Below are 15,965 nucleotides of genomic sequence, written 5' to 3' on the forward strand. Positions count from 1 at the left end.
TTGCATCATATTTTTTGAGAATGGGGAGTCATGATAACCAGATTTGACTTTTTATCCTTGCTTAAAAAAAACCCAATACATTTCTGTAAATATTGGTATCTCCTGCATGATGCGCAGTTGCTTTGCGAATTGATATTTCAAGATTTACTTTATAAGTAATGACACCGTGATGTCTCCTCAGAGGCCGGCGGTACAGTATGATGATCAGCACAGGCAACAGAAGGATGCCGGTCGATCCCTGAAGCCTTCCCAAACACAACTCTCTGTTGGTGCAAATGCAGCTTTGTGGACAGCACGCAGCAGATGGGGTAAACCATGCCATCAAGTGGAAAATAGACCTGTTGTGTTGTCACAGAGACAAGTTACAATATAGTCTACCAGTCGGACCACCAGAGGAAACTAAGACAAAGCAACGAGGGGGAAGCATTCATTCTTATTGTGCATTCACTGCATCAAGTGTTAATAAGGTCATAAAGATGTTTATTTTCACTCTCTAACTACTCCAAAAGATGCTCTTTATATCATTAAAAGAGATAATCCTGGCCTTTTCATTTACACCTGTATTCTGACATATTTAACATCACAGACTCTCAATGTGGATCATGATTGTTCTGTAGTTTACAAGTCAAGCAGCCTCTCATACAACAGAATTTAAACGGGCAAAAATCCCGACTCATTGCTGCCACCTTGTGTCATTTCCAGTCACAAAACAACGGTGCATGAAGGAGGTGAGCACATTTGACTCCACCACTGCAAGGCTTTGACACTACCCTCTCATACTTGATAATCAAGGGAATTATGGGAATTAAAGGACTCCTGTTATTCAAAGTAGGTTACAGTTATGAACCAAATTATTCTCATTTTTACAGATTAAGAAGCTGAAATAAAAAGTAGGCCTGGGTCATTATTTTGAATGTGTTTATAGGCTATATTAAATCTGTCAGGAACATTAAGAAAATTCAATTTTTGCCCCTTAATTTGCCTAAATCATGTTTAAAATATATATATATATATATATATATATATATATATATATATATATATATATATATATATATATATATATATAGTCTTAAAGCTCTGTATTCAACACTTGCTTGGACATCCACTGATCCACATTAAATAAAGTGTCTTGATCTTTTTGCTGTTAGTTACATTAAAAGAGAATTCCTGTATTTTTTAACCTGGACCCTATTTTCCCATATTTTTGAGTTTACATATCTCCTCCTTTAAACAAAGTTAGTTAGTTTAAATAAAACTATTATAAAATATTAATCTTGAAAAAAACAGAGTATTAGTATCAGATTGGAAATTTTAAACACCCTTAATTGGGGCACTGGGAGCTGCATCAGAAGAGAAAACGTATAGTGCATCTTCACATTACATCGCAGCAGATTTGTGCCTCTTTATGAAATGGAAAAGTGACAAAAGTCATTTCTGATGGCATTTTAAAATTTAATATTCCTTATGTAATTCATACACTGTATCACTGCGTAAAAGCATTTCAACACTTTTTTTTTTACAAAACTCATTTCAAGAGTTTGATGGTAAACAGTCATAATAAATTCCTTTACTTATTTTAAACAAATACGAGGCTATACAAGTACGCATTTATAATACAGATAAAGGGTTCCTTCACCCACGTCACAAGAAAATATATAAACATTTTCCCACTAATCTGTGGTGGCGTGAAGCCATGTTGATAGTTTGGTGTTACCGTGAGCAACGATGCAGGTCAACAGCATCTAACATGCAAGAAGTTTAAAAACTGTTGACAGTGAGGTCTGTGGATCATCCTGAGGATTCAGGATGTTATTTCTGGAAGACACACAGTCAGCACCACAACGCTGCATTCACATTCTTGTATAGTGGCGGCAGCAAAAGTCTCAGCAGCGGAGCTCTTAAAAAATCTTCGTACATAAAACCAATCAAATAAGTGAGAAAATGTTTTGCCGTGATTTGGGTGAATTGATCCTTTAAGCTGGCACATACATGCAAAATAAAATGTTCAATTAAACTCAAACATTTTTTTAATGTTTCTAAATGAAACGTAAATGATTCTTAAGACTTCATATACACAAAGTTGTACTTTGTGTTTGAGAAAACAACAAAACAATATTCTGTACTTTGGCTAGAATCGCTTTTTCTATAAAGCCACATGATTACACCACTGAACGACTGACAAATAGTGCAGTGACATCTTTCGGACGTGAAGCAGCAATTTTTTTAAATGTACATGGCTTTCATTTCTCATTTGCAATGCAGACTTATTTTCATTTCCATCTTAAATTTGCATCTTTGATCACATTCCACTGAGTTTTTGGGGTTTGTTTTTTTTTTTTAAACTTGAGAGTAAAACGTCCAGGTCTTCTTGGATTGTCTCAATGTTTCTTCAAGCAACTCACGTGCACACGTGATGCACCTGAGAGTGACTGCTTTGATGAAGACACCTGTAACAAAGGAAGGCTATTACAATTGATCTGCAGCAAATGGACGACTAATAAATGAATTGTGCCCGAGCTCTGTTTAGATATTTGTCAAAGTTGACGTTGTTCTCAATTCTGCCGTATGTACAGGACATAAAAGGGATTAAAATGCCATTTCTCCAAAACTCCTGGTGTAAACATGCAAGTCGCTGCTGTCTGGTGGAAATCTCCACATTTGCTGTTTTTCAGGAATTAGAAAAAAGGATCCTAAGGACATAGGAAGTTTAGTGAAAAGATTTCTACATATATGATATTGGTTGAGAAATGGTAAAACCCACTGATAGATGCAGAGGGGTACCAATAGAACTAATTTATGAAAAAAAATGAAAATAGTGAAATGTGGAGATACGAGGTTTGCACCTGACAACGACAAAGTGCAAAAAGAAGTATAAAAAGTAGATAAGCACTAAATAAAAGTAATACAATTACAGTTAAGGAAGGAACACAGGTTGGAGGTTGGAACACCAACCTCAAGTACAGAGCAGCAACTTCAAGCATATATGGGAAGTGAATGATTATAAGTTTGATAATTTAAGTTTTTTCTACTAAGGGTAGGCCGATATTGATTTTTCAGGGCCGATACCGAAACTTATTAGTCATTAATGAGACCAATAACTGATATTTGGAACTGATATGAATTTACAATTAAAATAAATATCTTTATGTCAGTACCTAAAATTTGGAATTTAAGAAACTCCAACACAAAACTTTGTTAATGCCTTCAGCAAATTTTCAATCAAAACCGAACCGTTCAACACCAAAAACAGTTCCCAGCAGCTTATTCTTTTAAAAAAGTCAAGTGAAAATTTAAATAAAAGTGAATAAATAAAAATAGCTCCCAGAGGATAATCTGTCGAGCCCTATTTTCTACATCAATAGCACAACAGAGCTTACGGGCGTGTGAGTAATGTAAAAAGACGGATTTATCTCTGACGCATTTCCCAGGACAAAGACGCGATCAAAGCTAAAACAATGTGCCAGTAAACATGTTATCCACGGGATGAGTAATTAGCAGATGAAGTGAAAGCTGTGAAGAAAGTGACAGTGCTTATTCACATTAAAAAGAGAGTTCGGGTGGACTGCAGTAACCCACAGTGTATTTGACAGACAGTTTTGGATATAAACATATCAGAAGCTCATACATCTGATATACAGCTCATATTACCTACCTGCGTGCACTTGTTAGACAGACAGACGGCCCTTTGGCTATATCTGGAGATTGATAAACGGTGCGAACCCCAGCACATCCTGAAGAAGCACCAGAGCCCTCTGCAAAGGCGGCTCCACATCGATCACTACATTGCGCTTCCGTAGAGGATCCAGGCTCGACTCTGTCACATTGTGACAGTGATTCACCTTCAGGGACTGCAGCTTCGGGCAGTACTCTGCGAGAGTCCTGTGAGCACAGCATGCAGAGGATCTTATGGCTGGGTGCACAAGCGAGGTGGTGCGTGTAAAAGTGCGGGCAAAAACTTAGCTGGATTTCACTTGAAAATAAGATGTGATATACCTGATGGACTGGTTCCTGACCCGCAGGCAACCTGTCAGGTCCAGCTGCTCCAGGCCCCTGCAGTTCTTGGCCACCTCCTCCACCGACTCGTCAGTGATGTTGGCGTTCACCGCCAAAGATAGAGACCTCAACTTCAAGCACTTCTTGGCCAGGTAGCAGATGGCGTCGTCCTTGAGCTGGCGGCAGGCGGTGAGGTCGATCGACTGCAGCCCCCCGCAGTGGTCAGCCAGGCTGCGCAGGGACAGGCTGTCCACCCACTCGCAGTGCGCCAGGCCGAAGTGCTGGAGGTGCATGCAGCTCAAGGATACCGCCACCAGGGAGTGTCGGGTGAGCCAAACACACCCGCTCATGTCCACTCTCTGCAGGTGCTGGTTCTGGCCGATAACTGGCAGCAGCTCCTTGTCTGTCACCCAGTCTGAACAGTTCTGCAGAGACAGGCTGTGGAGAACTTTATTGTCCTTTAACAAGTTGCAAAATGCTTCCTTGGGAATGGATGGTCCAATCTGTAAAAATCAAAACAGAGAAGATAGCAGACTTCTATAACCATACCTCTTTCTGTATTCCCACCGAAGTTTCCTGAAACTAAGGCGCAATTTCTCAAAAGACTAAACACAAAACTGAAAAAAAGAGTTAATCAATTTCTCAGAACTCCACAAATTTCTTGCAAAATGAAACACTGCACTCAAAACCATGCCAATGCTTCTCAAACTGATACTTTCCAACAAAATGTTACACACGGTTATCATATAAACATCTCGTACAGATCATCCATTAAACACTGGTGTAATGAATTTTAAACACCACCATCAAAATACGGTTTATTATTGTATATGGCTTCACAAGGACACATTACAGATTCAAATGTTTAAAACTGTGAACTGAACTTTTTCTCGAGTTCTCCTTTTTTAAAGCTCAGGTGTTGTTTTTTGTCCCAAAAGTGTCTGCAAGTTTTTGGTACATACCATCTAATGAGCTCCATTTGGGCAAAACTCACAACCAAACTTCACAGAGTCACACTGTGAACTTATAGCTGATAATGCACTGATGTTGGAGTTCTGAGAATACAAAAATGTTATCCATTTTGGCAAAACTTACAAAAATTGCACTGATGAGTAAAATAAGAAAAGCCACAGTGTGAAAACATTTAGACCGTCTTTGTGGAGCCATAATGATGAAATCAGTACACAAATTCAAAAAGCTAACAAAGCAAATATTTATTTGTTACTGAAATACAGCACTGACGGTATTACGTTTGGCTGACTGAACTGTACATAAAATAAATGTTTTTTTAGGCTTCCTCTGTGTTCTCCATGCTGCTCCATTTGTACCCAAACAAAGCTGAGGTCACCTGAGGCCTGTTTTATGCTCCGACACATGCTGAACCGTGAGCACCAAAGACGACGGTATTACTGGCACAGTGAGCAAGAAAGACACAAGCTCGAGATTAGTGGATTCAGAGGACTATTTTTAAAAAAAAACTTAAGGAAAAATATCCAGTGAACTCTATTCATAATTATTGAAATTATACATTTAAAATTATTTTACAGAATAATTTCCATGTCTTTGGGAGTAAAAAAATACATAAATAAGCCAATTTTCCCAATTTTCATAGGATTAAATTAATAATTTGATTGTATACCCCACCTTGGCTGAGCAACAGTGTTGTGTGAAAGGAATTAAACGCTGTCGTTGTTTCTTAAGCAGCGATGATGTGTAGACGATGAAGAAACCTCCGCTGACACTGACTTAGTTGCATAAAAATCAATTTATTACAACAAAGTTCAGCATCCACCAGGCACCATGGTCTGCCTGGGAGAAGATTCGGGACCAATGTGAATATCTCTCTCTTACAACTCATGCATGTGTCTTATATAGGTACAAATATCTACACATTTATCAGTAAACATTCCTTCACCTATTGTGTTCAACCACAAAAACTCCAAGGGGACACATTCCCTGTAATTTAAGCCAGGTGTCCGTACATCCCTTAACCTTTGATCTCAAGATAAGACCCATAGAAACAGAGCATAATACACCTCAACGCCTGTCCCAAAAACAAGCCTCTTGAGTTCAGTGATTTAAGCAGATCATAGCTCGGGCTATTACATTAAGTTTGACGGTATATAGTTTAATTTCAGGCATGCACTCGTCAGGACTTACCGAGGACAGATCAAACGTCCTGCAGTTGGCCAGATACACCTGGATGAGGCTATGAAACTGCTTGCTCACCCTCTGCAGGCTGACGAGGTGTTGCAGCGGCAGGTGGCACAAAATATGTGGAACAAGCACATCCTCCCAGGGCAAGTCCAGAAGATGACATCTGCTGACGAAAGGCTTGTTTTACGGCTGAACTTTGACACTGCATGCAAAGCTAAAGCAGTTGAAACAAACACAGTTGTACAGCAGCAATTAACGCCATATCAGCCATAAAACGGTGATATATAACTAAAGTTTGCGGTCATAATTAAACGAGAGCAGCAACAACCGGCTACATCTCTCAGTGCTTGTTGTTGCTAATTTCGCTGTTAGCCGACGAGCTAGCTTGCCGGGGCCACCGATACAGCTGCTTTGTAAACACAAAACTCCCTTTTTTAACGGCACTTACGGTCGTATCTTAGCGTCTTCGTCCATGTTGAGTCAGTTGTGTTATATAGAGTTTTTAAAGGCGTGTTGTTCTCCACATAAATGCCAAATTACCGTATTTTCCTTTAGCATCTTGCAACCGTTTGAGGTGTAACCCAAACCTAATGGTGCCTTCAGGAACTGTCGGAAGATTTTACATTAGAATCGGAATGACCCATTAAGTATCCAAAACGTTGTAAACGGTTCAAAATGTAGCATTCAATGAGGACAAAAGCCGACAACTAATGAAAAAAAGTAATAAAATCACATATATTAACTGTTACAGCTGCCTTGTAGCGTATTTATTGGTTTTAATTGCATTGTAAATTACAAAGTAGTCCAATTTTGCGCCGCTGAACGTCTTTACTAAAACAAAAACTACCGCAACCTGTAAGAGAGTATATATTTTGTCGCTGAACATCAAAATTGTGTTTTTTTTAGATATTAAAGAAGTCGTATTTGAATTTTTTGGTTATGGTATAATCATGATCTTACGTGTTTACGAGGACCTATGAATGCATCAGGTGTAATTTTCCGGGTTTACGTCAACGATCATGTTAAAGCAATTAGCATATTTTCTGTATTTTGATCGATTTTATGATGATGATGATGATGATGATGATGATGATGATGATGATGATTCTTATTATTATTATTATTATTATTCTTATTATTATTATTATTATTATTATTATTATTATTATTATGAGTGTAGTCTCTGAAACATTTAAATAACAAGAAAAGTATTACGACTCTACATCATTTTAACCTGCTATTTGGTCATTTATCTGATCTAGATTATTTTAAGGTGCTGTCTCTCTTTTGTCGCTTTTTGTTTGTTTGCTTGCCTGCTTGCTTGCTTGTTTTTTCTTTATTATTCCGTTTCAGTCTTTAACTTTTCTTTTAGACAATTTGTGCTTTCTATGATGTCTGACTCTGTTTTTACAGTCTTCTCAATGAAGTTGAATCATTTGCCAGTGTTGTTCAATTGGCTTCATGGTGATTTTCAAAAACTCCTTCATTTACTAAACATATTAGCAGTAAATTAATCAACATAAGTAGTTACAGAGATTGTATTAGGATGGAGTATAAGTAAGTAAATTTAAATATGTACAAAAATCTGTGCATATTGTCCTGAGCAGTATGAGCAGTAGCCTAACTTTAGACTGTCTAAAATAAACAGTCTAGCTCATAATTATAAAGTTATTGTCAAACTAAAAAATGAGAAATCATTATAAGAACTCCTGAATTCAGATATAGATAGATATATGTATAATAAATGAAAGGAAACTACCTGGACATTTAAAAATATATGTAAAATAATTTTAAATATTTAAATATGAGAAATATGAACAGACTTGGTAATTTTCCCTTTTTTTAAAAAAAAAAATTCCTAAATCTCTTAATTTCTTGCAATTTGAAGGACATTTCCTGCAAAGTTGCTCACTTCCTCTTTTTCCCATGTTTTTAAAAGAAATCAAACCAATTGGCTCAGTTTTTAAAGGTTTAAATACTTGTAAAATAAAAACAAAACGTGTGAATGAAGCACAAGAAAAGTGATGTTAATCCAGGTTTCACGGGGTTAAAACCAGTGTCACACATTCATTTTAAATATTTAATTTCCCAAAGCCAATTAGCTGTCACCACATTAGTGGCCTCTTTTTTTTCTTTTTTTTTTCCTGGATCACGTGTGCTGAACAAATGACCATCCTGCCAGCTCACCTCTGCCCAGGAGAACAATGAAGTCAGTCATGCTGAACAATTGCTGACCCATGAGTTATGTTTCAGTGAATGAGATGAGCCAACAGGATAGCCGAGTGAACACTCACTCTTGACTGACTACAATCCCATATACAAGCTAAAGTACAAGCATGGCGAATAAATCAATCTATGATTTCTCTGTTGAGACCCTGGATGGACAGGTGGTTCCGCTCAGTAACTACAGGGGGAAAGTGCTTCTCATCATCAACGTTGCCACCTTCTGAGGGTCAACAATAGAGGAGGTAATATTCTGCAAGAGCACTGATTGATTGCAGTCAGATCACATTATATTATAACACATAACCTGTGCAGTCATTTTTTATTTAAGGCGTTTGATTTTTCTGCCCTGTTCTCTCAGTACCACCGACTGAATGCACTGATGGAAATGTTTGGTGACCTCAACTTCACCGTGCTAGGATTCCCCAGCAACCAGTTCGGTCTTCAGTCACCAGGTGGGTACACTGACGCTTTGGAAATGTGACAGAAATGACAGATTGTTAACATTTACTGCACTAAATACTGCTTTTTAAATAAGTAACTGTACATTTACTCAAGTACTGAATTTGAGAACATTTTTTCCATTTCCATTCATTTCCGTTCTACTCTTCTTTATAGGCTACTTCTTATTTCAGAGACCAATATTGTACTTTTTAATCAGCTGCTTTTAATTTTCAGCTATAGTTTACTTGTTTGTTTGTTTTCTATATTTTTAATCACATTGATCAGAATCAGAGAGACTTTATTGATCCCCATGGAGAAACTGTGGTTTGTTACAGTCGCTCTGATGCCAGCATAGAGAATTATAGCAAGTACAAATAAGTACAAGCACAAGTATATAAAAATATAAATGTAAAAATAGAACTAAAGTAATACAATAAACAATAAGCATAATATGTAAATATTCAATACATTTTTTAAAGTATGTATGATTTGCTAAGTACGTTAGTATATAAAAGAAATGTAAAGAAATACAGCAATAGACAATAAGCACCAGTATGTGAACATCTGAATTATAAAATGGATAATTTGCAGAGTGTGTAAAATAAAAAACTGTGCCTTGTGCCACAATACAATGTGTAAAACTAGTATGTAAATTCAAAATATAAAGCTATCAGTAAGTGTGCAATGCTGAGATACACACTAGTAAGAATAACAGTAAGAATTTAAATATAATACTTACAATATGTGTCACAATGTTTATATTCTACATTGAAAACCATCTATCCAGCAGTTCATTAAATGTGACCAGTGACAGATTATTTATAAAACCTTTTGACTGTGACCTCTTACAAAAAAAGCAATGTTTCTTTGGGGCCCTTTGTCACATAGCAGATGTCAAAGAGTGATTTCCTCATTAATCATCTTATGGCAATCATTGTGTGACCCTATGGCACCTGTACTAAACTGTACTACCAACCTGTATGTAAAGTAGTTCAAACTAGCTCCACTCAACCAGTAAAATTCTCCTTATTAGAAAAAAATGCTTGTAAAGAAATTAGTTATTCTGCAGAATTAATACATTTATTTTTGGTGACTTAATAACATTTGCAGCAAACACTTTTTGGATTTTGAATGTAGGACTTTTACTTGTAAGGGAGTATGTTTACCTTTGCATATTGGTACATTTACTTTAAGTTATAGTTGAACTGCCCTGCAACCAGGCTAGGCCTCTAATCGAGACAGGTGCTTATTTGTCAAAATGTGTCACCACACCAGGTAGTAAAAGGGACTGGTTGTCTAATTGGGACTAGGCTATTTGAGGTTTTACAGTATTTGTCATCTCATTTTTTTACTCAGAAACATATTTCAGTGCACTGATTAGGGCAGCTGAGTCTCAAAGTGTCTTATTTTACAGCTAAACAGTACACTAAAATAGGTTAGGAGGCCAGAAAAAATTTAGTTTGACAGCTTGACCGGAATTCATGTCTTTGATTGACATGATGGGCAGCTGCGTTAGAGACGCCTCGGCACTGATTGGTTGTTTTTGGTGCATAGATTCTTGCAAATGCCATTGGGGGCAATAGGAGGAGGAGAGACAGGATTTTTTTTAACTTTCTGTGTCATTATACTTTGTTGATGTAGTGACAGTTTCAGCAAAAATGGTAAAAAGTTATTTTCATATACATTACATTAGCTTTAAAAAGCTTTAAAGCTTTAAAAAAATCTGAAAACATCATTCACCACTGATCTACATACACAATGTAGATGCCCATGCAAAACATTTGACAAATTATTTTAAGACAAAGTTGTTACAATACACATGAGGCAATTAGTATTAACTCTGTATTAACTCTGTTTTCCTTCTTTTTTTCAGAGGTGAATCATGAAACTCTTAATGTTCTCAAGTATGTGAGACCTGGTGGGGGGTTCATGCCAAAGTTTCCAGTTTTTGGAAAGGTTGAGGTGAATGGAATAAATGAAGAGCCTCTTTTCACCTATCTAAAGGTAATGTGTTTTACATAGGATTTAAAGATTAACCATTTGAACCCGCGGTCAACATGACTTTCCTTGTGTTGCATTTAGACACGTTTCACAAGAATTTAAACCTTTGAACCTAGAGCAAGTTGGTTTAATTTCTTTTGAAAAAACATGGGGAAAAAGGCGATGGCCAACTTCGCAAAAAAATATCCCAAAAAAATTACAAGAATTTAGTAGATTAAGAAATGTATTTTTTTAAAAAGCTAACAAAAAAATCCAGAGAATGATATTTCTAATTATCATCATTATATATTTAAAATCATTCTACAGAATAGTTATAATTTCAAAGAAGTTTTTTTCAGGTCATTTCCCTGTTTGTTTTCTTGTTTGTTTGTTTTTATTACATCCTTCATGTGATTTCTCTTTTGCCACAGGAGTCTTTGCCATTTGTGAACCCTGTTATTGGAGATATGAAGAAATTCTACTGGTCCCCAATCAATGTCAATGACATTCGGTGGAATTTTGAGAAGTTTCTAATCACTGCAGATGGCGTGCCCTTCAGAAGGTGACGTTAAAGACTGCCAGCTAGAAACCAGCCCTTCATTAGAACAGACATCGGTAACTGTAATAGTGGCTCTAATGTTTTCCCTTTACTGCAGGTATGAACTTCACTGCCCCATTGAGAACGTGGAGAATGACATAGCAGAACTTGTCTGATGGATCTCCTTCAATTTGTCACCGGTGGCAGAGTGACGATCGCCCAGTAAATGCAGTCGTGCACCTGAGCTGGATCTGATGGGAAGAGGAACAGGACTCAGGGCTTCAGTGCATTCACTCTGAGGACGAGTTCCCTTCAGCCACTGGAGGAGTTTTCACGTCACTGTCACACTTTTCTCTAATGTGATGGTGTCTGCTACTCAAAAATAAATGAAACACTGTAAAATAAATTTTCTAGTAGTTGCTTTTGTTGTTACTTATATAAAAATTGTATTAACTGATATTTAGGCAAGATTCAGACACAAGATCCACACACTGTGTTAAGGTAGAAGGTAGAGCTATTAGTCATTTTTTAAACAAAGTTTAAAAAACAAAATTACATTTGTTCTTGATCCTGCCTACATCTTTTGAGTTGACGGATAAGTTGATTAAAATCTGCAGCTACCATCAATATTCCATCTGGTTGCTCAGGCATGTTGCTGCTGATGGCATCATTAAACTCCTTCAGTGCATTTTTTGAATTTGCATCAGAGTCTTGTGTCATTATGGCTTCCAACAACGTCTGTCCATCCAGTGCAACAGCTTGATCTGGGTTGTTAGGGGTTAACCATGTCTCTGCAAAGATGTGCACAGAGCAGTCCCAGATCCCCAACCGCTGAGCAAGCCCCAATCGTATCTCAGCCACTTTAATCTCTTGCCACCGAATATTAGCCAGAAAAGGCTTGGTCAAGGAACAGCTCTTGGTCCAAGTGAGGTTAGCCTCACCCTGATGCAAGCTCTCCTCCCTCTCCCCCGCCCTTTCGCTCCCAGTGAATTTTAACTGTGCAAACCTTCGATCTACTAGAGATCTTTGTCTGGTATTTTCAAATCATCATCACAAAGCAGATCCAACCTTGCTTATTAACTGATATTAACCCCTTGAAACCTGCATGGATATTATTTTTCTTGTGCTGTGTTTAGACGCTTCTCACAAGCATTTAAAATAACATTAATGTCCAAATTCGGGCCCCAACACCGATTGTGGCTCTCAGACTAATTTTCAGTGGCCTTCAGCTGGCCTCCATTTAAAAAGTTTGGACACCCCTGATTGATTGATTTAAACCTTTTAAACATGAGAACATTTGTCTGATGTTTTTTGTTTGGTTTTGTTTGGTGTTTTTTTTTTTTTTTTAAATATGTGGTAAAAGCAATCATGAACTGTCTCGGAAATATAAAAAATGTGAAAAGTAATGAGAAAATGACCTGAAAATGAGCTTATCTAAAGAAGAAAGACAGGGAATAGCCAGAGAATCATTATAAAAATGATCAAATAACTATATAAAAATGTCAAGAAAACTATATTTATAATTTTCATAATTATATATTTTGAATAAGGTGACAGACAAAAGAATCATTATTATTATTTATAATTTTATTTTCAAATAATTTGAAAATGTATGTCTAATTAAACAAATAAGATGTTTGTCTTGGTTTAAATCTCCTTCATAGAATTTAATGTTTTCTGTGTTATTGTTTTTGCTTTATGTTGTGTTTGTTTTTTTCTTCTGTATTTGAAATTGTATCAGATATGTTACGAAAATGGTCATTTTTAAATGATTTAAAATGAATTATCTGTCTGTCTCTATACTGTAAAATTTGAAAAATGATCAATAAAATTTTTTAAAAAGGTTTGGAATTGGCCCTAACGCCGATCCATACATCCAACTTCGCGCATGCGTACTTGTTAGTCTGTCAGATAGCAGCAGCAGCCAGTAAACATGGCTGGTGTTGGTTTCCGACGTTTGGCCCGGGTTCTCTCTAAAGGGAAAGACTCTGGCATTTCAGCTCTATTGCCGGCATGTAGAGCAGGTCAGTAGTGTCAAACCTTTCGATCCAACTGTCTGATAAATCTCTCTTTAGGTACGTGTGAGAGTTTTAATTTAAAAGCCTCGAATCGACGTAACCTTGACTTGCTAACGTTAGCTTATGCTAACTAGCCGAGCGGCTGCCTCTGTGCTGCTAACAGAAAAACACTGATGTTTCTTCATTTTTATTCGCTTGTGAGCTTTATAGCTTTGATTTCACATATGCAAATGTTTGTGTATCAGCCTCTGGTGTGTCAAAGGGCAGCCTACCCGGTCCGTACCCGACGACCCCCGAGGAGAGAGCTGCTGCTGCAAAGAAGTACAACTTGAGGGTTGAGGACTATGAACCATATCCCAACAAAGGCGAGGGGTGAGTTTTATTTTGAAAGAGCCTGTCATCCATCCAAGGTTAGGCAGCTTGATGTTAAGCTCATACATTCCTATGTGTACCATATACATCACTACTGTGCGAATCACAAGTATCAGAGTTATTACAAATGATGGTTGAATAACTGTCATTGTTGTGTTTTATTTCTAGCTATGGTGATTATCCAAAACTACCAGATAGATCTCAGCATGAGAGAGACCCCTGGTACCAGTGGGACCACCCTGACCTGAGGAGGAACTGGGGCGAGCCGGTGAGAAAGTCTTTAGAGGGTCCACAGAAAGTTTTAAAATGCATTGAATTCAATAAAATAAAAACAAGGCCTATATTGGTATTAAAATGTCTTAAATCAATATTTGAAAAGTCTTGAGATTGCTCAGACATGGCTTAGTGTTTTGTTTTGTTTTTTGTAAATAAAAATCACACACACAAAAAAACTTGCCAACAAAAGCCAGGTATTTCCCGTTTTAAAGCAGTTTTAACTATTTCACTGGACTGAAATATGTTATGTAACAATAAACATTTAGGCAAAATTGGGCAAAAGTTTGTTTTCAATTTTGGTTACTGTAAAAGTGGTCTCAAATTTCATCCCTGGTGGCATTTAAAAAAGTCTTAAATCTAACTTGCCTTAAGCTGTGCGAATGCTGGGGGAGATACTGATTATATTTCCTGCCGTTGGCATTAATTATTGTTGTGGTATCAGGTGCACATGAGCTGTGGGGCTGCAACTAATCATTATGTTTGTTAGCAATTAATCTGTGAAAGAGCTGCACAATCACCAGTATGTTTGGATGATGGCATAAACAGTTATTACTGTATGAGATGGTCAATTAATCGGTGATTGTTGTGTCTTGTTTATCAAATTTTCTTTTTTTTAGATGCATTGGAACTTTGACATGTTCATCAGAAACCGTGTGGACACATCTCCCAGCCCCGTGTCCTGGTCCAACGCATGCAAACAACTGTTTGGTTTCATTGGGTTCATGCTGTTTATGTTCTACCTTGGGCAGAAATTTCCATCTTACCAACCTGTTGTAAGTACAGACAAAACCAAGGACTTTTTTTAAAAATACACACTAATTTCAGAGGTTGGGAAATGACCAATTAATGAATACTTTTAAAATGGAGAAGATTCCTGGCTTTATCCCAACACTCTGGTTTATTGAATTATGTGTTTTTCTAATATCTCATTGCCCCTGATGTTTCACCAGCCCCATCCAGTGTCAAATAACAGATACAGGAAAGGAAAAACTCTGGAGATTATATGGTTTAAATATTTTTCAGTTTTGCCATACCTGCGCTTTCCCCCCACCTGTTCATAATGACATTTTGAATTGCATTATTTTGCTACTGCCTCAGAGTGATTCCTTACAAACTAGTCAGGCTGAGTTTATTTAGTTTACTTGACTTTATAGTTCATTTTCCACTGAGCATATTACATTATTACAAATGCATGTTTGGATAATAAATCACATCAGGCTATGTTATGTTTTCATATTTCTTATCAGTTTGGGCTAAATGTTGCTTCCATTATCCAAAACGTGGTTGCGTGTGGAAAAAAACGCTGGTGTTAAAATAGCAGATAAGACATGACTAATTGCAAAGTTCTGGTCAGACTTGAGGATTAGAAAATTAGTCACACATATGTGAAATTTAATCTATATTCTGGATACTCATTTGGGTATATAAAGGAAAGTCTGAATACTGTCAGAGACAGTTAGATTACAGTTAGAAACAGCCAAGTTTGCACAATGTACAGTTAAATTATGTCAAATTAGTAACTGACTTGTTTATAAAATTTTAAATAGCGGACCCTGTTTACTGTATGTACTTGTTGCTGGCAACCTCCATCTTCAGTTCTGCATTCATCATTTTATTTATATATATGTGTGTATAGAGAGATATAGTTATATGGAAGTTAGTATCATACATGTTAAGTAGTTTTTTTTTATGTCACTTCTTTTGAGTGCTTTGCTACCTGTAGATGAGATGCTTTTGCATCCTTTATTCAATAAAAATTAACATTTTCAACAAAATACTTGTCTCTCTTCTAGGCACCGAAACAGTATCCCTATAACGACCTGTACCTCGAGAGAGGAGGAGATCCTGAAAAACAACCCGAGGAAGTCAAACATTATGAAATCTAAAGACTAAAGCCTGATCCTACCTGTGTATATATGTTTCTGTCAAAAAAAAATAAAGACTCTTAAAGTTACATCCCT

At 36.8% G+C, this 15,965-nt stretch overlaps 3 protein-coding genes across 3 annotated transcripts; 2 read left to right on the plus strand and 1 right to left on the minus strand.

The window, feature by feature from the left end:
* Positions 1–1,434: 1,434 nt before the first annotated feature.
* fbxl15 (F-box and leucine-rich repeat protein 15) lies at positions 1,435–6,763 on the minus strand. Its single transcript, XM_042508048.2, has 5 exons — positions 6,602–6,763; positions 6,157–6,316; positions 3,997–4,499; positions 3,656–3,882; positions 1,435–2,450 (listed from the first exon to the last, which is right to left on the minus strand). Exons 1-4 carry the CDS (start codon positions 6,625–6,627, stop codon positions 3,693–3,695), a joined length of 879 nt encoding a protein of 292 aa, XP_042363982.1. The 5' UTR covers positions 6,628–6,763; the 3' UTR covers positions 1,435–2,450; positions 3,656–3,692.
* Positions 6,764–8,418: 1,655 nt separating this feature from the next.
* gpx9 (glutathione peroxidase 9) lies at positions 8,419–11,744 on the plus strand. Its single transcript, XM_042508548.2, has 5 exons — positions 8,419–8,621; positions 8,738–8,831; positions 10,694–10,824; positions 11,232–11,362; positions 11,457–11,744. The coding sequence occupies exons 1-5, from the start codon at positions 8,490–8,492 to the stop codon at positions 11,512–11,514; spliced, it is 546 nt and encodes a 181-aa protein (XP_042364482.1). The 5' UTR covers positions 8,419–8,489; the 3' UTR covers positions 11,515–11,744.
* A 1,458-nt stretch (positions 11,745–13,202) lies between these two features.
* Positions 13,203–15,958, plus strand: ndufb8 (NADH:ubiquinone oxidoreductase subunit B8). Its single transcript, XM_042508040.2, has 5 exons — positions 13,203–13,362; positions 13,602–13,728; positions 13,897–13,996; positions 14,622–14,777; positions 15,798–15,958. Exons 1-5 carry the CDS (start codon positions 13,272–13,274, stop codon positions 15,888–15,890), a joined length of 567 nt encoding a protein of 188 aa, XP_042363974.1. The 5' UTR covers positions 13,203–13,271; the 3' UTR covers positions 15,891–15,958.
* Positions 15,959–15,965: the final 7 nt, after the last annotated feature.

The sequence above is a fragment of the Plectropomus leopardus genome, chromosome 19 (genome assembly GCF_026936395.1).
Source record: "Plectropomus leopardus strain MGB_pleo_1.0 chromosome 19, ASM2693639v1, whole genome shotgun sequence".
Classification (NCBI taxonomy): domain Eukaryota; kingdom Metazoa; phylum Chordata; class Actinopteri; order Perciformes; family Serranidae; genus Plectropomus; species Plectropomus leopardus.

Bases quoted from the DNA above. Each gene is read 5' to 3' on its own strand.
- fbxl15 (XM_042508048.2), bottom strand. From the start codon at position 6,627: ATGGACGAAGACGCTAAGATACGACC. The intron at 6,317-6,601 runs GTAAGTGCCGTT...TTTCGTCAGCAG, and splicing joins GAAGACGCTAAGATACGACC to ATGTCATCTTCTGGACTTGC. The intron at 4,500-6,156 runs GTAAGTCCTGAC...TGATTTTTACAG, and splicing joins GGACGTTTGATCTGTCCTCG to ATTGGACCATCCATTCCCAA.
- ndufb8 (XM_042508040.2), top strand. From the start codon at position 13,272: ATGGCTGGTGTTGGTTTCCGACGTTTGGCCCGGGTTCTCTCTAAAGGG. The intron at 13,363-13,601 runs GTCAGTAGTGTC...TTTGTGTATCAG, and splicing joins ATTGCCGGCATGTAGAGCAG to CCTCTGGTGTGTCAAAGGGC. The intron at 13,997-14,621 runs GTGAGAAAGTCT...TCTTTTTTTTAG, and splicing joins GGAGGAACTGGGGCGAGCCG to ATGCATTGGAACTTTGACAT.